The 25,259-nt window shown below is 35.0% G+C and overlaps 1 protein-coding gene across 5 annotated transcripts in view; it reads left to right on the forward strand.

The window, feature by feature from the left end:
• Positions 1 to 25,259, forward strand: part of WDR72 (WD repeat domain 72) — a 105,829-nt gene that overhangs the window by 13,778 nt on the left and 66,792 nt on the right. For all 5 annotated transcript variants that reach the window (XM_010311983.2, XM_075764721.1, XM_075764719.1 and 2 more), the window contains 5 exons: positions 1,615 to 1,756; positions 2,246 to 2,488; positions 3,029 to 3,249; positions 4,574 to 4,769; positions 20,730 to 20,935. In XM_010311983.2, the coding sequence (XP_010310285.1) occupies positions 1,615 to 1,756; positions 2,246 to 2,488; positions 3,029 to 3,249; positions 4,574 to 4,769; positions 20,730 to 20,935 (1,008 nt within the window). The remainder of the gene's footprint in view (positions 1 to 1,614; positions 1,757 to 2,245; positions 2,489 to 3,028; positions 3,250 to 4,573; positions 4,770 to 20,729; positions 20,936 to 25,259) is intronic.

Below are 25,259 nucleotides of genomic sequence, written 5' to 3' on the forward strand. Positions count from 1 at the left end.
AGACTCTTAGAGGGCATTTTTGTTGCATGCTCTTGCAAAGCCTGACAGGCTTATTTTTCACTTGAAAGGCAATAGCACAAGCCATTCAGCTTTTTCCCCAAATGCTGTGATCTAAAATCAGATAGGATAAGTGCTGAAGGATGCCAAAAGGTCAGATATCATGAAGGAAAAGAAATAGCCAAAACACAGGGCTTAGCAAATAATAGGGTTACAGTGGTATAGGAAGCTCATATATGCTTCCCCCAAAACGTATGCATTTTTAAATAATGTCCCCAGTGCTTTTCTAATATTTATGCTTTAATGTTTACCTTTCTACCTGAATAATTTTTATAGCAGATTTGCAAGACAACAAAACTGCCTGTGTGATGATCCATTTTGATCTCTGTTCTTAGATTATCAATTGAACCACATTACTGTAAGTTGCTTATTGTGGAATTTGCTCCCAAACTTCAATATTGTAATAAAATATCCAACATAGGGAATGTTATTGAAATGTCTTAAAGGAGCAGAGTCAAGCTGTGTCTACACTAAGTAAAGGTGATGTATGGTGCAAAACAGTTTATGCTGATGACCTTTCATCCACACTATCTACAGCACAGGGTGTGCTTTTGGGTTTTTCTGTGCTCCTACACACATCTCCCAGTTCACTTTTGTGCAAAAGGAATCTTCATTTGGTGCTCCAAGACAGCTCCACAACACAAACCTAAGCATTCACTTCCAAAGTCATTCTTAGTGTAAACTCAAACATACTAATGTAGACATACCTGGAGATTCCTGATTCTACTGACTTTTGTGAAGGTTTCAAGCAACTTAGACACCTCACCTGTTTTTAATAGTGTAATACTTGAGAATGAAGCTTATGTAATAAACAGGATGTTCTTGGCAAGTCACCAGTAGATTATCACACAATTTGGGTGTTAGTGATGTGGTGATATAGACTTATCTGTGATGTTATGCCTACTGGCAAAGAAAACCTACAGACTTCTGCTCTTCATGGGAGAAGAAAAGCATGGTGTTTGAGAAAAATATACTGCAATATGTTTTAGTGTTGACTAAATGAAACTAGGTAGATGTCACTAAGTCTCTTTATCAATTATATTATACCTCTGTAGTATCTAACTTTTTCCAGATGACTAAATGATGTTGTAATTATTACCTATCTGTGTAAAAGCATAATTCTTACCTTTCATTACTTGTAGTAATTTAAGCCATCATGACTGGAGCTTTACTGAATTTATTTTAATGTGAAGATTATCAATGTTTCACTGTGGTTTTTTCAGCCTCATCTTGGTTTTTATGCTGCCATTTTTTTCAATATGCTGGTGATACTATTGATAGATTCTCCATTTAGAGACAATAAACCTAGGGAGCCCTCCCATTCCACTTCCGGGGTGTAGGCTTAGCCAAGGATACTGTCAAAGCAGAGGTGGTCTTTGAGGGGCTAGCACATGGCAGAGTAGACCTGATCTGAGCAGAACTTAGCGACAGATGAGGGCTCAACCATTACTTGTTTTATATTTCTACAGCTTTTGATGTCTTTTGAATTTGCAATTAATTATTACATTATTTTGTCAGGTCTTTATCAGAATATTGATTAACTGTTATTTTTTGCAGAGTTTTCCTTTTGTCATGGGATTCATGAATGAAAGAAAGGAGCCTTTCTACAAGGTTCTTTTTTCTGGTGAAGCTTCAGGAAGGATCACTTTGTGGCATGTTCCTGATGTCCCTGTGTCAACGTTCGATGGTTCACCAAAAGGTCTGGCAATTCTGTGCTCTTGATACTGTCTTTTTAATTATGTATTAAAGTCAATTTTCATGAAAACTTAAATTCTTATGAAAATATTTTCAGACTAGAAAGCAATGGTCATTCATGTATGATAACTGCCTGTATTTAGAAGGAGCAAGATGCTAACAAAGATGAGCATTTAGAAATTCTTCACGGAACGGAACAAATATATGTTCCTCTTTCCTTACCATCTGCCCATAAATGCGTGTCTACCAAATGTCATGAAAATTTATGTAGTTGGTCCTGCTTATGGTTGTTTGTAGGGAGGTATACAAGAAAGGATTTAGTGAGATGTGATCTAGTGTTGGAATAGCAACTGCTAATTTTCCATCACTAGGCTGCTGAAAGGATAAGTTAGGGGAGATGTTGAAGAGATGAAAATATATATTTTGCTTTAGATTTTTATTTTGTTTTGAATTAAATAATTAAAATTCCTGATTCTTTTCCCCCACCCTCTAGAGATCCCAATTACAGCAATGCGAACTCTTCAGGATAATTTTGATAAACACCATTCAATGTCTGAGGGCATTATTGATCATCTTTGTGCATCTAAAGATGGAGTCGAAAGTACAGTTGTCAGTTCCTCTGTGTACATACCCAGTCTTGACAAACTCGTGTGTGGATGTGAAAATGGGAAAATTTTTGTAACACTAGGTTTAAAAACTGCAAGAACAAGACTTCTAGAAAACATATCTTTGAAAGGTAAGTTTTAACAATTTTGTCCAAATTATCTCACTCGGGCACAGAAGACTGTATACTTCTGACATCCCTTTCAGTGATCCTTGTAAAAATTCTCTGAAAAATAGAGGTGATGGTCAGAGATTGAATGAGGAAAATGAAAGATCTTTTTCCCTCTGTAGCTGATCTATCAGTTCACAGCTTAGTGCAAAGCACCTTGGTAGTACTGTTAAGGAGTCCTGGCATGGCTGTGGGGATGGAGTCATGTGGAAGTGAGATACATGGGATGTCACAATATGGGCAGTAGTCATCTTTGTCATTTTCCCCTCTAGAAGATCATTCTGCTGAAGGAATAAAAAGGCTACATCTTGGCAGATGAAGCACCAGAATGCAGACCTTTGTCCTCCCTTCTAGGAACATGTCTGAAATTCTTTGATCCCATGTAAAGGATTGTTGTGTTCAATCTTTTGAATTTCCTGACTTTTAGCAAATGTACTGTAAAATATGGGACCTCTGTTCTTAAACAACAGAAATAATTTAAAAAATTTATTTAATTTGTTTCAGATAATCTACCTTACAAGGTTCTGAACGGTCATAGTAGCAGAGTCACTTGTTTACTTTATCCACATGATAAATCAGTAAGATTTGATCCAAGCTGGCTGTTATCAGGGGGGCAGGATTCTATTGTGATCTGCTGGGATATATTTACTGGAGGCATTTTACACCAATTTAGTCTGCAATCTGGTCCAGTGACAGAGATCTTGCGATCTCCAGAAAACCACAGAGTAAGTAAAAGCATAATAAATGATGTCTCTCAAAAAAGTATCTCTGTACAGGTGTGTGTGCATATACATGAGAGCAAAAACTATCTGAAAATACTTTTATCCTGCAGCGCTTTATCCTTACTTTACATTCATTTAATTGTCCTGTTTGAAAGTTGTTTTTCATTTCAGAGGGTTGATTTTCTTGTTAGTTTGTAATTTCAGTGATTCCGAAAGATGATCCTTAGCCAGTGACATATTAAATCAAAGCTGTTAACATTCTATTCACTATTTTTTATATCATAATTGTCAATCTATATGTTAATCTGGATATCGCCTAAGTTCTGAAGTTAAAAAGTATAATCAGTAAGACTAGGGGTTTGAATGTAGTTAGAAAATACTTGGGCCAATACTATTTTATCTAAATGTGCATGCTTAATTTTGGTTCCTGACACACCTTGTGGTCCCTTGCATGTATGTTTTTGTGTATTTGAGATCTAGAATAATTTTGGGTGCTCTTCTGTGAGTGAATTTTGAAATAAATTTAGAAGACTTACTGTACTGAATGTTCTATGAAATTTTGTTGAACAAATTCTGTCCCTATTGTATTTCATGGGACTGAGATGTCATCTTTTTCCTCTTAGAAAGCCTTGAAGATGTATTTACTTATGGTTGACCCAGAGTTCGCTTACATGCCAACGTTTAGTCCAAAAGAAGTTTTGCAATGACCTAAGTTCTTAATGTTTGTAAAGCTCTTTAGCCCTTTTTTTCTGGAAACTAAATAGGATTTAATATGTGCTTGGATGGTGTTTCAGTTCTTTTTACAGGACTGAATTTTTCCATAAGGTGAATTTCTTTCTCACTAAAAATTACTTGCAGGAAAGGAAAGCTTTGCAGAATCAGATCCATACAATGTGATATGAAATTATAAATACCCAATTTTTTTAAGAAATATATTACCCTTGGCTTTTGTCATAAGATCTGACATAATTTTATATCATGTGAAGAGTAGCTTGGTTTAAAGTAATTTTTTAGTACTTCTAGGACAACTGCTGCTATATATTTAGCTGTACAGTCAGTGCTTTGATAGGCTAAGCATTGTGAAAAAATGGTATTTAAATTATTTTTGGGTTTTTATTGAAAAAATCAGAGGAGATTGTATCAGGAGATCACTTCTACAGCTAGCCTGTTAAAAAGAAGTTGGAGATGTAGGCTGAAATAAAACATTTTTTTTAAAAATGAGTATGTTCTAGGGAAGAAATCACTGCACAACTTTTACTGGGCTTATTAAAATGATGTGGTTATGACTGTGGTTAGTGTTGAAACTGAAGTTCTTTCTGGTTTACAGTTAGAAGATCACAGCATAGTGTGCTGTGTGTGCGGTGATCACTCAGTAGCAATTCTACATCTTCAGAAGAGAGTATGTCTCTTACATGCCAGAAAGCATCTCTTTCCTGTGAAGAAGATAAAATTTGACCCTGTTGAAAATCTGCTGATTGTTGGATGTGAAGACAATTCAGTTTATATTTGGGAAATTGAAACAGGTAATAATATGTAGAGGGGTTTTTTTGTTGACAAATTTTGTTTGTCTGTGGTGTGGTGTTATACAAACCTAGTTTATAGAAGACTAAAGCAGAAATACTAACACATTGAATATATTAATGTCGTTAAAACATTTATATAAACAAGCTAGAAATAAAATTTTCATATGGTTCAAGGTATGCCACTAATAAAATACAATAGCTTTAGTCAGATCTGACAATCAGATGATTAGTTGACATTGCAGTGAATTGAATAGAATATTTCTGGAAACTATAAATAAAATGTAAGTTATTCTCTTTAGTTATTAAAGAATGAAATTTTCAGTCTTAAAAATACCAAGTTAGAGCACATAGTTCTGCTTTCTTCAGCAAAATCATAATCTGAGAAACTTTTTGAGTTAATTGATAATCAGTTAATAGTGGAAGATAATTGCAAAGCTCACAACTGTGTATAGTCAGGAAAACTAAAGCTGAGTGTTTCAGGTTAAACTATAGATTCCCAAGTGATTTGAGAGTGTAATGCTGATTCACCAGGGGTAATAAATGTAGTTATTTAAACTTAGACAGAACTATCAGATGCTGTAATGGTACTAGCTATTACAATACTGAGTTTCTGCGTGATCCAGAGCTGTGTGTCCTGGGAGGAGGGAAGTGCATAATGAGTCTAGAACCACTGAAATGCACAGCATATTAATACTGTTTGAAAACATAGTTTTACTAATGTAACACTGAGATCACAATTTGCAAGTTATTACAACACACTGTCTAGGCTGTCTCCTTGGGACAAAAAAAAAGTCCCTTGTTTTAAAATACAAAATATCTGTATTCAATGAAGGACTTGGCAAAATGAGTACAGCATAAATTACAAGCCTGTTGTGTTAGTAAGCTATTTAATATCATTAAGCTATTGGCATAGGAAATGCCTTCTGGTACTTATTTTTTTTTCCCAAATGTACTGAGTTGCCTCTTTAAATAAAAAGGCTTAGAATAAAATTAAATTGATCTAACAATTATAGTCAGTTAAAACTTCTGGTTTTATGCTGGTGTTTTTTCCTACAGCTATTCAAAAATATGAAGTTCTCTTACAAAGTTTTTGGTTTTTTGCATTGTATTTTGAGATTTAAAAATTCTTTTAAATCTTTTTGTTCAAAAATATCAATAAGAAATTAAGAGAAGGTGTGACCTTAAGAGACTGTTAGATTGTATACAGTGTTGTACTTCTTTTTCTTTGCTGTCTTGTTGCTGAGTGGCTGTATGATGGTTTTGCTTAGAATTTTAGCTTTAATCGTACTGCTGGGAAAAACAATACAAGGTCAAATTTTCAAAAGTACTAGACTCTGAGTTAGGGTAGTCTAAACTTGTTATCCTGCTTTTATTTGTTGTTTCCTGTGTAATTTTAAATTCTGTTTTCTGGTAAATATCTAAGATTCTTATGTGTGTTCTGCTGTTTGTCAGCCATTGGACAGGGTGCTGGGCCATCTTGTCTAGACAGAGCTTTTGCTAAGAAAGGTTGGACCAGATGATCCTTGAGGTCCCTTCCAACCTGGTATTCTGTGATTTTGTAGATGCGTGATACTACAGTTTTCAGTGCATTTTCTCCTGTCGAGAGGGGGCAGGGTTCTACCCTTCTGCTCAATCCTCTTTCTGGAAGGTTAGTGGAACATTACTGTCTTGGGATCCTTCTTCTTGTCTTGTGATTCCTCTAATCCCTTCATTTTACTAGTCTTTGTCAGCACACATTGCAAATTGTTACTTTTAAAACTAATGTTGAAAACAGTTGAGAAATTTAGGTGAGGAAAATTTTGATATAGAATGTTTTTTTATTTCACAGCTAAAAAGGATATTTCTCAAAAAATGTAACTGTAGGTAGGCTGTTTCCTAGGTACATACCAATTTTGAGTGAGATATCCTTTGAAGGTCATTGTACATAAATATTTATTAGCATTTCTTGTAAGGTCATCTTTTTAACCAAAGGATTAGTGTACATTTGAAACTGCAATAAAATTGAGCAAATAAATGTAATAAAGGACCACAGAATATTTTGTTTCCTTATAAATCTGTTTTCATAACTATCATTTTTAACTGACTTGTATCAATTATTTTCTATCAGAACTTAATCACTTTGAGCTTTAATATCTCCCCTGTTTCCTTTTATAAACAAACACTGATGTTGAGCATGTAATGATTATTTTTCATGCATACTTTGATGCATTTGTTATTGATCCATCATAGTATGTGCTGTTTTTATATTTGTAGGATGTGGTGTAACAGCTCCTCAGGTGCTCCTGTGATGTGATTTAAGGTTAAAGCTCACCAGGTGGCATGTCTTAATGTCCCTCTTGACAAGAAATTGGATTCTAAGGGGATTCAGACCCCATAGTATGTCAATGCAATGCTTAAGCCTCTTTTTAAAAAAAAAGCAAACAAAAAACCCAAAACCCAAGTGAAACAAAACCCCCTCAAACTTTAATCCAAAATAGCCATGCTAATGACATGAGAGGATGACTTAATCCATTATAGCACACAAAATTAATTTGAAAGTTGAATTATTAACAAAGCTTATTTCAAGAGCTGTAGAGGCATCATGAAGAAATACACTAGTTCATATTAAGGCATATCTCTAGCAGGACTTGGGTTGCACCCTAGTGTCTGCAGGAGCATAGTCTACAACCCAATTGTTCTTGTGCTGTGCACTAAGAAGGGGGATTATGTTTTGTAATTTCATGCTTTTAAGATAAACATAACAATATTTTCTTTTAGATTTTTCATGGGAAGTGTGTATTCTGGTAAAAACTTTGAAGATTTAAGTATATCTCACACTTAAAAAATTGTGCAAGTTCCCAGTTTTCTGCTTTTTCAGCCTTTCAGTATTCTTAATACTTCATGGAATGTATACTATTAACTATAAATAGTGCTGACAGGTCATAGGCATTCCAAAGTTCTGTGGTCAAGTAAATTGCTAAATAATTCACTCTGTCATTTTTAAATTGAAACTTTTGGCTGTTGATTTAAAGAAGTCATCTGTGTAGGCCTTAAAAAAGGCAGTTCTGTGTGTGGTGTTAGAGAAGGCCGGGTCTGCACTGCTCAGAAAGGTATCTTGCAGGATTAAATAATACTTAGGCAGTGTATGCCTTTGAATTAACTCCTGACAGTGGTGATGCTTTTATCCCCACAGTGTGATTCTTGGTTAAAAACAAACAAAAAACCCACCACAAAACCCCCCAAACTTAACAATCATTTGTTTCCTAGATTACTGGACAGCAAATGTTGTGGAGTGAATTCAGTGCTCCTCCTGTGTTTGCTTAACAAGATGGAAGATGACTTTGGCTCATTAATTCTAGAGATGCTAGGCCAAAATGCAAATTATTGCACTCAACAATATAAGAACTAATAGTTTCTATCACCATACAATGCCCAAGGCAGCCCAAGGAAGTTAAACATCTGGAGACAAAATTACATCTCGGATGCAACTTTATTACAGCTAGATAACTTTACACTAAAGTATAGTGAATACTTTGTAAATCAGTGAGATTTAATAGTATTGGACTGTAATGGTACCATAGAGACAAAAATCAGAGTATACTTTTAACCGTCTCTCCTTTTAGTTGTAAAAATGCTACCTACTTCAAAATTAAAGTAGTAGTAAAATTGATGTCACTGCTCATGTATATTACATGTTCAGAAAGGGTGCGGATGGCTAAAAGCGTGGGGCTTTTTAATTGCTGTTTCCGTATCTTTTGTTACTAGTATCAAGCAAGAATGAGAGCTACAATCACCACCTCTTAAGGAATAGCTGGAACACTATAAGTGATGCAGTTATTTGATACGTCAGCAATGATTTTTTTATTCCTGTTATGCATTGGTAACTAAAAGGTGCCATAGAAGGTGAATACCTGGGAAAGCCTACTAGGATATACTGTAGTTGGTTTAATGTGCATTATATCTGTATTGCAGGAGAACACGAGAGGTCATGGCGTTGATCCTTGAAATTGGCCTGACCTAGATCAAGAGCTATGTAGATACTTGAGTGCCACTCAGGCAGACAAAGCATTGTTTAGATATATGACAAAGATGTATATGCTGTCACAGACAAACCTCTGCAGAAACACAGCAGCCTTTCATTATGACTCTCATCTTTTGGCAAATGAGCAGGCAGCCATGCCTAGTACTGCTTGCTTGTACAGATACCTGTGAGCACGTTCCCCAACTCATTTAAATAGGGCAAAGTCTAAGTGGTAGCGTTGTGCTTGGATTCCATTATGGAAATGGACATAAGGTAGTCTTTGTTGTTTCTATAGTCAAAAAGTGTTTTATTTTTCATCCAGCTATGCAGTTAAGTTTCATGACTAAGGCTTTGTCCCTGTGAGTGAAAGTCAGTGGAGGACCTGATTTTGTCACTCATATATCACTGTTAGTAGTTTAAAAAAAATCTGAGCAGTGTTACTGTAACAGAGTTAATGGATAACTGGGAAAACAGCCAGTCTGTTTATAATTTCAGGCTGTGGATTAAGGAATTTCCATGAATATTTCAATATTTACGCTGTTGTAGAGTCAGCATTAATTCTGTTGAATTTGATAGATGACTTTACAAAAGTTTAGGGGTATCTAGTATCTATGACTGTCTGTCAGTTTTACCAGTTTACTGCAAAACTGTGAGCTTATGGTTCATGTTGTTTTTCTAATGAGTAGGAGGAAGCAGGAATAAGTAAAAGTCTGTATCTTTTCCCTAGTGACTACAAAGAGTCTAAAGAGGAGGGCTGGCGGGGGAGAGGGGAGCAAAGCTACTTGCCTGCTGCTATTACCAGTCTAGAATAAGATAAATTGAATTCCATCCATCTAGTCCTCTGGTTTACAGAATAAAGTAAAAATATTCTAAGTTTAAAAGTTGTTATTGCACATGCATGAGGCAAGCCATACAGGAAACAATACAGAAGCCATGAACTAATATCTGTGTGGTTTAATTAATTTGCCTAAATTTTAATATATGGATACAGCAACTTTCCATTACAGTGGAAATCTTTCCATGACAATAAATATTGATCTAATAATATGTTTGGAATATTAATATAGCATGTGTACAGGATATGTTCCAAACTTGTGTGCTAGAAGACAAATACGAAAATCAATAACAAATTTTATTCTAATTAAAGTGCAGAATATTTTTCCAATAGCCACCAATTGAAATCCACTTCAATAAGGAAATTAGCTGTTATCTATATTGCTTTTACATTTTCCTAAGCAGTTGATACCTTTGCTTTCTTAAAGGTAAATATCAGTATGATAACATGTAGTAATAAAAGAATTAGTGTGTTTTTGTTACTGTATACACATATGGCAGCGTGTCTGCAGAGCCACATTTCTATCTAATATGTATTGGGAGTGAGGAAAGAATGGATAGACTTTAAAGAGCAATCTTCCTTGCTCAGAGGTAGCAATCTTCATTTATCAGAGGTAAATTTAGTCTTTCAATTAGTAGTAGTTTAATATGAATTTATTCCTTGAAGTTCATCATGCTTGAAGAATGAATCATCTACTAATTTCCTGTTATGTTCTTCTCCCTTGCAAGTCTTGTTCTGTTTCTGTTTTATGATGTGCTTAGTGTGAGTTTAAAAATAGAATAACATCACTTAATAAAATTTTTTGTTTGATTATCTTAATACACAGTTAACTTTACAATGGCTACATTGTATTTTTCATACTTACCCAGTGAATGCAAATTTTGAGAACTTTCTTGGATGATGCTAGCCCTAACACAGAAAAAAAAATGAAATGTATGCCTACAGAGTATTTCTGTGAAGGTCAGATCTCCTGTATAGTCAAAATTAGGTGTATGCTTACAATCCTTACCAGAAAAGGTCAAAATCATCAATAAATAATAGTTTGGATTTGTGTAGTTAACAATATTTTTTGAAGATTGTGTCTGGTTAAGTCATTCAGATGGCGGGTGAAATAGATTGAAGAGAGAGCATGTAAGATATTAAGGCAAAAGAATTATGAGATGTTGGGGAATTACTGTGCTTCGGTTTGAGAAGACGTGATGCTTTAGTTGTCTTACAGGCTTCTTATCTGAATACACTGGTCTATTGCATTGTTGTCTGATGCTGTCACTACTGCTGTTGCTAATAAGCTATATTAGAATAATAGAAGCTGTTATTTAAAAATGGTTTGTGAACTCAAACAAAAGTTCAAATAACTTTGTCATATTTTAAGTCCTGAGCCTGGGAGATCTTAGTTTTTACATACAGAAACAGTTATTTTTGTACACAAATCCTGATTTCTTAATTTTGCAAAAGCACTGAATAATCTGAATGATGATCCAGTTCTTCAGGAACAAGAAACTCCACTAATTTTTCTGATAGCTTCTAACAATTTTTACAAAACATTTTAGATGAATTCTATATCAATTTCAGATTCAATACTGGTTTTTTTCCACAGTGTACTTGCTATCTGTACAAGAGCTGTGGTGATCATAGTGATTTTTAGTACATAATCTGTTTCTGTTAATGACAGTGGTGACTTTACTGTATCTGCTTGAAATGTGCACTGCTGGGAAATATAATTCACAAGATGATATTTGATTATAAATGTTATAAGTTTTTTTATGATGTTAAGTACTTGACTTTTTTGATGATTAATCTCACCTTTTGAATTGTTTATAGATTCTTATCTTGTTAATATTCTGTACCATTTAATTACAGGACAATTAATTTGAAATAAAGGCCATAAAATTTTCTACATAAAACTGAATTCCTATAGATGACAAAACAGAGAAAAACAGATTATTAAAGCAGTTATATAACTCTACATGTAAGAGATGTATTTGAAGGAAAAGTTTATTAAGTTAAGCTTTGAAAAACTCAGAGGTGTTAAGGTTAAGACCATTTGTGCAAATCTAACTGCACAAATCTAACTTGTGCAATTCTGCATTTAGCTTTCTTTTAATGTATCTCTGAACTCTTGAGGACAACTAAATAAATATTGATATAATATTTTTTCATTCACGCTATTTAATGTGTATTGCTTGTGCTACTTGAATCTTTTCTGAATATAATACTTGTATCTTGCCATGTTGGTTATCACAGTATCTGAGTGCTTAAGTAACAATATTTCTGCCATTTTTCTGTCAAATGCAGAAACATGACGATTGTTTTGGCTTCTAACTTCTGCATCTAAGCAGAGCAGGAATCCTAAAAAGACAGTGCTTTCTATCTTTCTATAGAATTATTCTTAGAACACCCTAGGTGTTAGTAATTTTAAAAAACATGTTTTAATGTATGCAGTGCACAAGAGATTTGTCTAAAAGTGCCTGTTACCTCAATTCAGAAATTTTCTTTGCTCTTACTACCTTTGTAAACTCAGCATTATGTTGATACTTACACATCATTTTCTACATGTGTATATCTTGAGGGTTTTTTCTAGAGGTAAATGAAAGAACATCACTTCCATTCACTTGTAGTAAGATTGACTCTGTGAGATGGATTCTGTATAGAGCTCCCTGGCATAAGCAACCAGAGAAGGTAACGGTGCTTCAATTAAAATTGTCATTGTGGTGGGAACAAGGCATCAGCATTGACAGTGTGTTTCACAGCAGTGTAATGTTCAGCTTCGAGTCCATACTTTAAGGCATGAAGATTGTGGAACACCCATGTGTTTTATGACTTTAATGTGAATGATAAATGGTTTGAAATGCTTTTGCTGAGAAACAAAGAAAAAAATCCCACCACCTTAAGGTCGCTGTCAAGCATAGAAAACTGTAGCTCAAGCATTTAAAAACTGCACAGGTATCAGTAAATTAAAACAGGCTTTTAGTGAGATTGGCAGCCCCCATAAAATATGCGGTGTCTAACACTAGTCAAATCCACCTGTATGATCACTTCAATCACAAAAAAATCTTTATAAAAAAATAGACAAGAGTTCAGAAATACTCTGAAAATACTTTTTGTGATGTTAATGCCATATTAAGTAATTTAAACTGTTACTTAAAACCTCTTCTATTTCAGAATCATTCTTGCTATGGAGAAAATGAAATTACTCTGCAGGTAGTGGTGTTATAGATCAAACCTTTGATCACATTGATGGTCAAACATGTTGGACCATTTTCAAACACTGTTTAAAGATAATTTGTACGTAATTGTATAAGCTCCAAAATTTTTATAATTGGTACCAACAATAGTAAGTTTTCTAAACCTCTGGTAAACGCTGTGCAGTTTGGTTTTGGTGTTTAAGTAGATCCTCATTTAATATGTCTGACAGCTTTTTCTCATCTTGGAAGGAAATTAACGATTGAAGTGTTTAGAAAAATAAGGTTTAGGTTTCATCAGGCGGCTGTAAGGAAATAAGTTATACAGTTTTAATGAAACTTAGAACTGTATCAAAGTAAACTTGGCCATTAATTTACTATACATTTATGCCTAGAAAATTGTAGAAGCAGCAATAATTACAGTCCTGTGACCCTTTTGTCCTTGCAAAACAGTGATTTACAGTCTTTTTTGATATCTCTTTCATTTTCCCTTTTTCTGTCTCTCCATCTTTCTCTCTCTTTTTCTCTTCAGGTCACTGGTCAGAATTAGATTTGAGTGGGTGAGTGTGGCCTAGCAGATAAATCCTGTGGTTGCATTTCATATGCTGGAGGCTGTGGTATAGCTAGGGTCAAAGTCATAGTGGTCACTACCTTTTTTTTTTTTCCCCTCTAATGAGCTCTGTATAGCCTAAAGATCTGGGCTGATGCAAAACTCAAGTTTCAGAGTTCTTGGTAACTACATCTGGTAAGTCTTCTGTGAAACACAATCTTGCATACTTTTTACACACTTGGGAGCAAAAAAGCCTCTTGATACTAAGTTTCTGTGAAGCCTATTGGTTCACTTTCTCCTGGCTAGCAAAGTTTGCCCGTAGGGTCCTATGCCCTGGTCAGAAATCCAGGTCACTTATATGTTTGCAGAAGTAAGATGCAGCAACTGTGAAATGGCTGTTAGGAAGGGGCACCAGGTTGATCTCTGTGCAGTTCATGTGAGTAGGGCAATGAACTTCATCTTTAACTGATGATAAACCATACATCCTAAAAAGTGCAAAATGGTCAAATTATGGTGTTACTTGACAGAAATGCCTATGGAGTTGTTTTAGTGAACTCTTGTTAGACATTTGGATAGTAAAGTTAACCTTTTGATAAAATTGCCATAATTTCTGTGAATGAAAACATTCCAAGTGTTAGAAGGCTTTTGGAGAAATGCAACTTTTTCAGAAAGAGATGGCATATGACAAATTGCTTTAATTTTTGTGTTTTTTTCCAAGACACTCTGAAGTTTGAGTAAAATTTTTCTTGTCGGTCTGATCCTGTGCTTTAAAAAATGTCCTATTGGTCTTGAACACACACATGCTCTCACAAATTCTACACACACTCAATTCACACCCACACAATATCTTTCCTTTCCTTCATTTTAGTATTACACAATATAATATTGGTAAGCAATTTGTTTAAATAACAGATTTGTCTTAAGTCAGGTACCTCTGTGAATGCACCCAGAATGTGGACCCTAAAGTCTACTTAGTTAGACAAAGAACACTTGTGCATGTTCTTTCTGATATTAGGACAAATAGGTCTCATTTGACATTCCTAACAGTGATCTCTCAAACAGTTATATTGTACCTAATTTCATCATTCCTTGTGAAACTGTGTAAATAGCCCTCAAAACTATGGCTCAAATACTAAGTACCCTGTTGCATTACTAGGAGGAGTTAATTGAACACTGTGAAAGGCTTGTATCTCCCCTGAAGGGAGCTTTTCATATTTGGAAAAAGGCTCTAGTGATTTAGCTCTTCTGTTCTTAGGTCATGGTCTGACCTTCAGCATTAATAGTCAGGGCAGACACCACGTGGGCTGAGATCTTGATTTCTCTCCCCCCTCCACCCTCATGCTTAAGAGGCATCCTTGGAGAAAGGGAGAATCTGCAGGGAGTGAGTTAACCCAGCTGTGCACTATTGAACTGAGACAAGATAACTTCTTGGGCCAAGAATACTGTAACATTAAACACTAAACACTTAATGCAACATTAAACAAGTAATGATTTAGATAGACTTTCTCCTAAGAAAGCAGCTCTGAAGAAATTAAAGGTGAGTTAAAGGTAACATATGATGCAAATGATAATGTGCAATAAGATGGAAGGTTGCCATTTTACTGCAGTTTCTCTGCAGGTCTTATATTGTTGCTTAAATCCCTTTCTAAAAGACAAAGGATATGAAAACATTGGTTACATATTTTGAAAATGTGAATGATTCAAAATAAGTCACAAGCACGAATATACATTTTGTGCAAGTTTAGTGTTTGGGGTTGTCTTTTTATTGTGTTCTGATTTGTCAGCCTTAAGTTAAAACTTAAGGCATCTTACATTTTATACATGTAAATCTGAGGTCATTCTATAGGTTGCACTTGAATATTTCCTGGTTATCTAAATTTGAGTCATTGTTCAGTAACTACTGATGGTAGAACAATAAAAGGTAGTGGAGCTTGTTTGTCTCAAAGGAGGAAAAAAGGCAATGTCATGTTTTGCCCAATCTGCAGAAGCAAAGGACACACTTTTATACTGACAACAGTCAGATCTCTACATGTAAAAGTAATGTACTTTTATGTACTTTATGTATACTAGGTGAAACACCTATGGAATTCAGCTGTATGTGCTTGTTTAAAAGGATGATTCTTAGAGTTGATAGCTGATCTTCATTCTTATTTTATTATCAATAATGAAGTAAGATGATATATACTCAGAAAATGAACAGCAGTGGAAATGAGAACTGATTGACATGGTCAGTGCAGTCAGAAGAGCTCGTATCAGGGAGGGTTTTCATTCCAGACATAAGGGATGGATTCTCATCCTCACTCCATGTTTCAGATGGAATAAAGAAATAGAAACTGTTCACATCTCTTCTGAGATCAGAGCTGGCCACTTTTGTTCAGCCAAGTTTAGCACATTTACTGTATCCCAACAATTCCTGTTACAGGATTATTGTTTTTTGCTGTTTAGAACACCTTAGCTGGAGTCAAGGAGAGAACAGAGGAATTTTATTGCCTGTTCTTTCAGGGTGTTTTCTGCAGCAGAAATCCAGAGATGAAGACTGGCTGCATTGGAGAACTGTTCTTTTTAATTACATATGTAAACCTGCATTATATATGATATTCCAGTAGTTCTTTGTATTGTTCTTCATTGTTTAGTTGAAGGATGTTCTGACAATAGTTTGCTAATGCTATTCTGAAAATCTATGGGACTACATGATAGAAGTCTTCTAAATGCAAAAATCATTATGGAGTGTCTGTCAAGACAATCTACATGCTCGTTGCAGGGCATCTCCATTGCTGATCTAGTCCTATATGTAAAATATCCTTTTAAAAGTTGTTAGATTTTAGTAGACTGGGTTTTGTTTGATGTATCCCACCTACCTATTTGTTAGATTGCATCTACTTTTGTCTTGATATTGGTTGGAAGTATATATGCTTACTTAACGCAATGTTTTTTCCGTCTGTTTTGGTCCATTTGGTGTTAAAGTGGCAGTGTTAGCACTTAAGAGAAATTTTTCAAGCGAAGTGCTTTATGACTGTCTTGGAGCAGGCTGGTAGACTTGTAAAATTCAAGCATCTTCTAGTGAGGAATGTAAAATTTCTGTTTGCCTGACTCTACCAGCATAGAAGAAAGTGTGTGGGAGTTTCTTTTCAGATGAAATAGGTATTTAAGGAAAGGAAGATCTTAGACTAATATTACAGATGATGCTTGTTCTAAAAGGCACTGTTTCTAGTAAAGGATTTTGTTCTTTACTATGTGCTATTTAAAAATAAATTCAATTCTGAAACTATTTTTCCTTCACCAGATCACTTATGCTGTAAGATTCAACTGAGTTACTAGGTCACACAGCACTGCAATATTGAGGATTTTCAATAGTTTAGCTGTGACAGCAAACAGAAAGCACTGGAGCCTCATGATATGACAGGTCATGTGATGTCAGTGAATACCTCATCTTCAGGCAGGATAATATACGTGACCTCCCCTGTAAAACTGCATCATTCAGTAAGAGCAGAACCCAGAGAACTGTGTGGACAGCGCTAGCACCAAGAGAGGCAATTTGTAGTACTTGGTCCAGAAGGAAGAGTAAGATGTTGTAACAGTCTCTAGCCAGTCACACCTGGTGGTCCAAAGCTGCCCAGGAGAGTGAAATACTCCACTCTTATCTGTTCCTGAGACTTGGTTGCCATGGTCACAGCTTTACAGAGATAAAGACTTTCTTTTCCTGTGTTTTGTATGTATAGTAGGGGGTCGTAGCAGTGATGGTGCTGCTACTTAGAAAACTGTTATCTTTTCCTTTTCATCCATTGTTTTTTTATGTTCCTCAATGAAAAGCTTTTGGGCTTATTTGTGGTTAAAATACTTCAGGTTTGAGAGTTGCCTTTATTTCTTTCCTGCACTCCCATATACAGGCTGTGTCTTTTCTTACTATTTTTATTTTCCTTTAAAATCAGAGGCAACATATTTCTAACAACTGTTCCTGGAGCAATAACCACCCTGCTCCAGTGTTCTTTTGACTGTTTACAGTGGTCAGGATGCCTTTGTCACACATACAGGTTTCTTCATCTCCCCCTGTCTCCCCCATTTGTTTCTCTTAAAGATGTATTCATGAATCACAGAATACAGATCTCTTATTTTATATTGTCTCTGCCACCTACTCACTCTGCAAATGAGTATTTTGGGCTTTTCAGAAGTGTAAAGTATGTTGGATAAGATAAATACTTTGTAATACTTTTGCAATCATCCACCCCTTTCCATCACACTCATTTTCCTATGCACTTTGTGCCCTCTTATTGCACCTCCAGAGTTACACACAAATCTGTACATATGTAGGCACACAGACATGCAGAGATCCATAATTAAGAAGTATAGGCAAAGAAGCATGTTTTTAAGAAAGGAACCATCTTCTGGAAGGTGCTATTACAAAGGATTTGATGTAGCTGTTATGAATGATATATAAAAGATATAAGATGGAGCTCTAAGTTTCTGAATTTGTTTAATATATACTTCAGTCAGTAAGAAACAAAGCTGGTTATCTGGGGCATTATTTTCTATTCAATGTTCCTGTCTACAAATGTGTTTTGAAAAAAAAATACCCAACCCAAAACTCCACACCTGTAAGTCCTTTATGAGAGACTGAGTCATATTTCTTGCCTCATTTGAACCCAGAAGGGATTTTTGGTTAAGAAGTTAATTCTCTTCTCCAAACCACATATACAAAAGGGTGTATTTGCTATGGGATGATTCTGACACTGACACTTAGAAAAGAGTTTGGTAGATAGTGGAAGTGTTCAGTAACCCAACAACCTGTTCAGTTGCTTCTTAATTTGCATCCATAAGTCTGTAATATATAGAAGCCCATCTGTGAGCAGTTAAAAATAAGATGTATGTGTGTAAAATACATAAAATATCAATTTGCTTTCATGTATGTCAAGACTGGCTGTTTATTGCATTCAGGCCATGGTCTTCAAAGGTGAGATACTGCTGTCCCAGTCTTCTGTAATTTTTACCATTTTTTCTGGTCTGTTTCTTTTTCAACAAAAAATTTTTTCCTTCAACTAGAACTGAAAACTTGGCTCTGAAGCTGTTGCGAGGGAAGATGCTCTGATACATGGAAAATAATGCAACTCTTAAATATATTTTCATTTTAACTTCTGAGTGTATATCCATACATATGAGGATAAAAAGTTAGGCAACTCAGATCTTGATTTTTGCTGGAAACGTGGTTTTATCCTCTTTTGTCACTATAGTACAATAGCTTTAATTAAATTATTGCATTCTATTGTATATCCACAAGATTATTCCACAGAATAGTCTGGCTGTGAGTGGTGGTGAAGCACTCATGGATGTATCTGGAGCTAACAAAACTTGTTTTGATTTTTTGGAGTTCTGTCTGATGCTAAAGAGTATGTGTAATCTGGGCTTTGAAATTTAATACCATGCTCCAAAAATTATTGAATTTCTTAAAAATTTATTGTAATCTCTGCCTTAGTTCCTTGCCCATAAAAATATGATACCAAGTAATTTCACAGGGATATTATGATAATAGTATTTCTAAAGCACTTGAGTACTCTAGTAGTGAATTGCACGGACAAAAGCGATACAGAAAACAAAGATGGATATACGTGTGTGTACACACCAATATTCCCTGCATAGTGGGCTGCTGCAGAAGGTGGTAGAGAAAGCTTACTTCTTCCCACTTAACGAGGGAGAACCACTGCTTCCTTGGTGATTTTTGTCCATCTTTTGCAGAGAGTTCTGTGGGGAAGTAGGGCATGCTTACAGTCTGAAAAACTATATTGCATATCTAAAGAGGCAAAAATTATGTTAGCCAAGTGACTGTATTTCCAAACTTCTTACCTTTGCAAACACTATAATACTTCTAAGAATGTGTGTTTGCTCGCATGTCTAGTATGAATTGTATAATTCTTTCTTGTAGGCTTCTATCAATGTAGTTTTTGTGTTCCTGAAATATTGAAATGTTGCAACATTGGGAGCTTTCTACCCAGTATTGAAGGGTGTGTAAACAGTCCAACTATAAAGATCTTTGGGCAATTAGCTTTCCTTCCAGTAAATATTCAGTTCTGTAATGATCCCTGATGTTGCCTGCAGATCCTGGGGAGGGATGAAGAAGATGACATATTAAAAACAACTGGGACTGAGCCTTATTTTTTCAGTGCCCTATTATAGTATTCTGTTATTCACTCGATTTTGTAGGGGACAAAGGTTCAGTTGCATTGCTTTCTTCTGCTCTGGGTTCCAAGACTTTTGGCTGTATAAGTTAACAGAAGTGATACTACAGTGAACAGAAATGGATGAGTTTCAGAGAAATAATTTCAGATAAAGAGATTCTGTACACACATACACACACAAACACTTAACGTATGAGATCCCTCAATCCCAGTCCAATATTTTTAGCAGGTGTTACTGATAGAACTTCAATGTTACACATTTTTTCTGATAACAGTGAAAGGGAAAATTCATGTTGTATTACTTGAGGCTACAAAGAATTCAAACTTAAGGGAAAAAACATTTCACATTATAGCAGATATTTAATACTTTTAAAATCCTTCATGTGCCTTTTATCTCTGATATTTATAGGAAACATGCCATTTCAGCAATTTTTTATTCCTTAAATCCTATAGGAAATGTGTGGTGTATATAATAGGAGCTCATTTCAAATACATTTAAGCTTGGTTTAGATGTCTTTAATGTTAGTACTATTACTTAAATTATTATTAAAATAATATAACTGAGTATAACAGTTAAAGGAATTGGATTGCCTAGATCTGCCCAAGTGATGAAAGTCTCTGAAATTTTATTCATCTTCCTGACTACTAAGCTACATATTGTACATTCAGGTATTTAAAGTGTGTTGGAGGTAAAGATGGATTTTAGGGAATGGAAGGGAAAATTTGAGCTTTCCCTTGCTATTTGTAATCTAGAACACTAGAGGACAGCACTAAAATATTACATAAGTGTTTTATTGTTTACACTGTTAATGATATAGATGCTCTGTGAGGGCTTTGTGAAATGAAAACAAATGACACTTTTGAACAGAGTAGGGCAAGTGGTATTCTTCTGAATTTCCTTTGCTCCTTTTGAAAACTGCATCTGACTTCACGCATTATACAAAATATCTGAAGTTTCTTGCAGTCGGAATCTAAGGTACTTGCTGCAGTGATTTCTTTAGAAATTAAGATTCTTTTTTTTTTAACATAACAATGCTGTAGAATAGACCCTGTGCAAAATTGGATTTTTAAGGTCTGGAAAATGATGAATTAGTTGACTTATCTGTGAATGTTTCATGATTTATCTGATCGCATGAAATGTATTATGTTAATACTATGATGCTTACACTGAATATGAAATCATGCTGTTTCTTGAAAAAATTACAGCTTCTATTGTGTTTCTCTAGGCACACTGGAACGACATGAAACAGGTGAAACAGCAAAAGCAATTCTTACTTCCATTGAAGATTCAGAATACCTAGTGGCAGATACTCTATTTCCTGTATCTCAAGAGTCAAAAAGAAATAAAAATGCTGGATACAAACTCTCTAGCTCTTACAAACATGGCACGGTCTCTTACAATCTTACTCATACAGACAAACCTTCAGACAAGGTAAGAATGAAGAGTAAAGCATTTCTCAAGAGCAATGAGTTGTGATCCAAATTTGTTACCCTTTCACCTTTGATGTGTAGCCCTGTGTAAGCGGGGTGGAGGCTTGGTTTTAAGTGTATAAAGCCTTGGTCTGACTGGCTCACTTATGGCTTCAACCCCATTTCATAGAACAAATGGGGAAGATGGAGGAACCACCTTATAATACAAGGTCACTAGCAGATCATCTCAGAAGGATTTTCATAGAATCACAGAATGGTTTGGGTTGGAAGGGACCTTAAAGCCCATCTAGTTCCAACCTCCCTGCTGTGGGCAGGGACACTCTCCACTAGACCACGTTGCCCAAAGCCCCATCCAACCTGGCCTTGAACACTTCCAGGGATGAGGCATCCACAACTTCTCTGGGCAACCTCTTCCAGTGCCTCACCACCCTCACAGTAAAGAATTTTTCTAACATCTAAATTTTCTCAGACTTAGCACCTATAGTTCAATTCTATTTCCTTATGCCTCTGGCTTAAGACCACACCTATTAACGGTACACTCAGAAGAATTGAACCCACCAGTTGGGATGTATATGCCTTGAGAACGAGCATAGCATGGCATGATGCTACTGGTCTTTCCATTATTGTTTTTCTGTGAAACTGCAGATTCCAGTTGTCATTCAATGCTAGTTTTTATTGGGCATTTGTTTTCTGCTAAATCATCACAGAACAGAGTGCAAGTGCCTTACACTTCTATTAGTGCAATAAATTTGGCACCCTATTGGTTAAAAAGAATGTGGCAATGTTCATTGTGAGATGCTGGGCTGCAAATAGGTATGACAGTCTTCAGGAGAGACTTGGCCAGACACAGTACTTAGCTTTATCTCACAATTTTGTTAAACCAAATAATTGTGACTGATGGAAAAGATGTGCTTTTTTTGGTTTGAAAAAATAATAGGAGGAAATAAGATACTGAAACTAGTGTTAATGTGCTGTTAAAGCTCAGAAAAATGAGTACAGAGACACCATATAATGAGAAATAAGGTTGAAAATGCAAGAGTCATTCTATTTGCTTGTGGCCTAGATATATCTTTATTTTTATCAGTTACCTGTAGATGTTTACATTTAGCAAATGCAGACTTTGTAAACCCACTTATTAAAACTGTCTCAAACTTAATACAATATCAAAATCAGTGAGGTAGGTATTACCTTATTCAGCTTGGAAGATAATGATATGTACATTTTTCTGAAAACCCTGTTTGTGCATCAGGAGTGAATATATTCACTGGCTCTTGACACCGAGTGTATCAAGAATAGGGCCTCAATGTTTCTTCTTGTTTACTGCTTTTTAACTAATGGGTTTTGGGAATTCCATTCTCTGCAATAAACAGAGGAAGTCATGTCAGCTATTCCTCAACCTTGAATGCAGATAAAAAAATACCTTTCCACAAGCAGGGGAAGATGGAAAATGCTTTCCCTCAACTCATATGTGGAAACAACCTTCAGAATGGTCTCTGGCCTTTTTCTGGCTTTATTAATTATGGTAAATGAAATACTGGATATTACAAAACTGTCTGATAAAGTACAGCTTAATCCAAGTTCTTGTTCTTGAATTTTCTTTTCTGGTCTTTATTGTACCTGCGAACTTACACATAATTTTAACTTTATAATGATTGTTGTTTAACTCTTAATATTTATCTTTGACCTTTTACTAACCTTAGTCTGATTTCTAAAGTTCTTTTTGATCCTATTTTCTGAAAAGTCTTATTAGAGCATAATCCTGCTGGGCATGTTGTGGGGCAGATGGTGCACTAGTTGGCTATTGACACAGAATCTGGTCTCACTGTTAGTTTATTAAAAGGAATAGTTTCTTCTTCCCTTTTTAAAGAGGGACAACAGAAAAAGTTACAGTAGTGTCTTTGGAGTGTAGTTTTGGCCATACCTATTAAATTGAAAATTGCATTGATTTAACAAAGCAGATAGAAAAATGTGCTGCTCATGGAAAATGGGGAAATAGTTTTTGGTAAATTTTAAAGCATGGAGTTGTATGCTTGACAGATTATAATTATCTTAAATTGGAAGTAATATCATAATAGGCAGCAGTAGAGTTGTAATAATAATTTATAGTGCTTTTCTTGACCAGATATGCATCTTGGCTGCTCCAATTTTTCAAGAAATATTCCATTTTCTTGTTTAAACTTTGTTCATTAATTATTTTGTCCCAATGAAAACTTTTTATTGAGAATATCATTGATGTCTCTTAGCCTTCCTTATGACTGTCAAAATATCTTTTTTATTTTGCTTTCTTTTTGTTATAGTCATGTTATTTTAGTCTAATTTCCTAACAAATGAAGTTCTATACTTGGAGAAACCACTCTTCATCAAAAATCTGTCATCCATAACATCCACTGCTGCTTCCTACCTCCATCCCCATTAAAGCAGGTTCTGTAGATTCATGTGGGAGATGCTGGAGGCTAAATGTATAGGATGTAGTTGAACCCGGGGGGACTATTACAATGGAGATCCTTATTTTAATGCTGTTTTGTTATTGTTGAAATGAAGGTTTGTTTATCAAGTCCACTGTTTTTCTTTTAGTGCAGGAAACTTTTTTAGGTTTTTCAAAAAGTGTTCTATTGACTCTTCTGGGTCATTGTATTCTATTATCTTGAAATAGTCTCCCGAAATCTAGATCCCATGAAATTAGTGGGAGGTCTGTGGATACTGGAGAGTTCAATGTTTCATACCAATGAATGTATAATGATCACATAGACAAAACTTTCAGATTATCAAAAGGTTTTAGTATGCCTGTATACGATGAGTATTTCATTATCAATTTGCTGCTTTGGCAATTTGTGTATTGGAACTTTAACACACTAAATTGTTAACAGTATTTCTATTAAAGTGATCAATTTTAGCTGCCTCTAAGAATTCAAATTCAGAATATTTATGTAACAAAAAATGAGGGGTAGCTATTCTGTCCTGTTGGTATTACTCTTGTGATCCTTATTTTGTACAATGAGATGATCCACATGAAGGATGCAAGTAAGATTCAGCTTTTTTTAATATTTATTATTACATTGGTTTAACATTAAAATTATATTTAAGACAAAATAACATTTACGAAGTAATAATCTCCCTTCATCCTAAGAAGAAAGAAAAATATTGTCATGTAGTAGTCCAGCTTCAAAGGCTTTCTTTCAAAACATTTGTCATCATGTAAATCACAGATACAAAAGCAGAATGCTTTGATTTCATGGTGTTTTGACCATTTTAATTCTTTTATTGTACTGCATGTGCCAGTGGGAGTACCAATAACAGATGAGTGTGACAAATGCAGTTAACACAAGATCCATATTAATGTTGTCAAATCCCCTTGATATATTTAAACAGATTTTAATTATTTTCAGTGTCAAAAGACCTAAAATATATAGCTTAATAGTTCTTCAAGAAAGCTTTACTTAATATGTGAATGTAAAACCTCTCATAAAAATGAAACTTTTATATTGGCCTTAGTCATTGACATAGGGTATTCATCAAGTCAGCAATTTGTGTGGCAAAGTGCCATTTGAATAGTGTATTGTTAGAATACTTATGGTCCACTTGACAAGGGCTCTTGCTGTAAATAGTGCAATTTGACTCCAGCTGTTAAAGAGTGGCTTTGACAGCAGCCAAATAGAATGGAGATGCTTTACTGCACCGCAGAAAAATCAATATTGGGTTCTTGTTCATAGTAACCTGGTTTTTCTTTTTTTTTGCAGATTTATACAAGATTATCTAGAGTTCATTTATGGAAGCTTAAATATTATTTCAAAAGTGGGTCTGCTTTATTTTCAGATTAATGTTAGCAAGAAATGATGCTTGTGTTTAGTAAAAAAAAAGAAAAAGATTGTACTTTGTGGATATGCGTAAACAATGTGGTAATGCAGCATTATTTCAAATCTCTAGCTTAAATGGATGGGCATTAGGATGTGGGTGCATAAGTTATGTAAATGACAAAAAATGGTCTTTCCTTCCTCTTTGTATTTTTCCTTTTTCTAGTGTTACTGTAGTATCCCTGTCAATTTTCTAAGCATAGGGGTTTATAAAGCAGATTTCTTTGTTGTTCTCCCTGTTACAACCTCCACAGATGTTGACAGTCGCTAGTGCCATTGTAGATTTTCCTGAAGCATAGTCTTGCTGGTGCTGAACAGTTTTCAGCAGTATTCAGTGACACAAGGTTGCTATGATACCTGGCCAGTAGCAATAGGTATTGAATCACTGGTCTTAATTACAATAGACTACACACTAGATTGTGTGCTCATGGTGTTTATATGGAACTAGCTCTCATTATGCCTTTAAGTCATAGT

Source organism: Balearica regulorum, chromosome 12 (assembly GCF_011004875.1).
Source record: "Balearica regulorum gibbericeps isolate bBalReg1 chromosome 12, bBalReg1.pri, whole genome shotgun sequence".
NCBI classification, from domain to species: Eukaryota; Metazoa; Chordata; class Aves; order Gruiformes; family Gruidae; genus Balearica; species Balearica regulorum.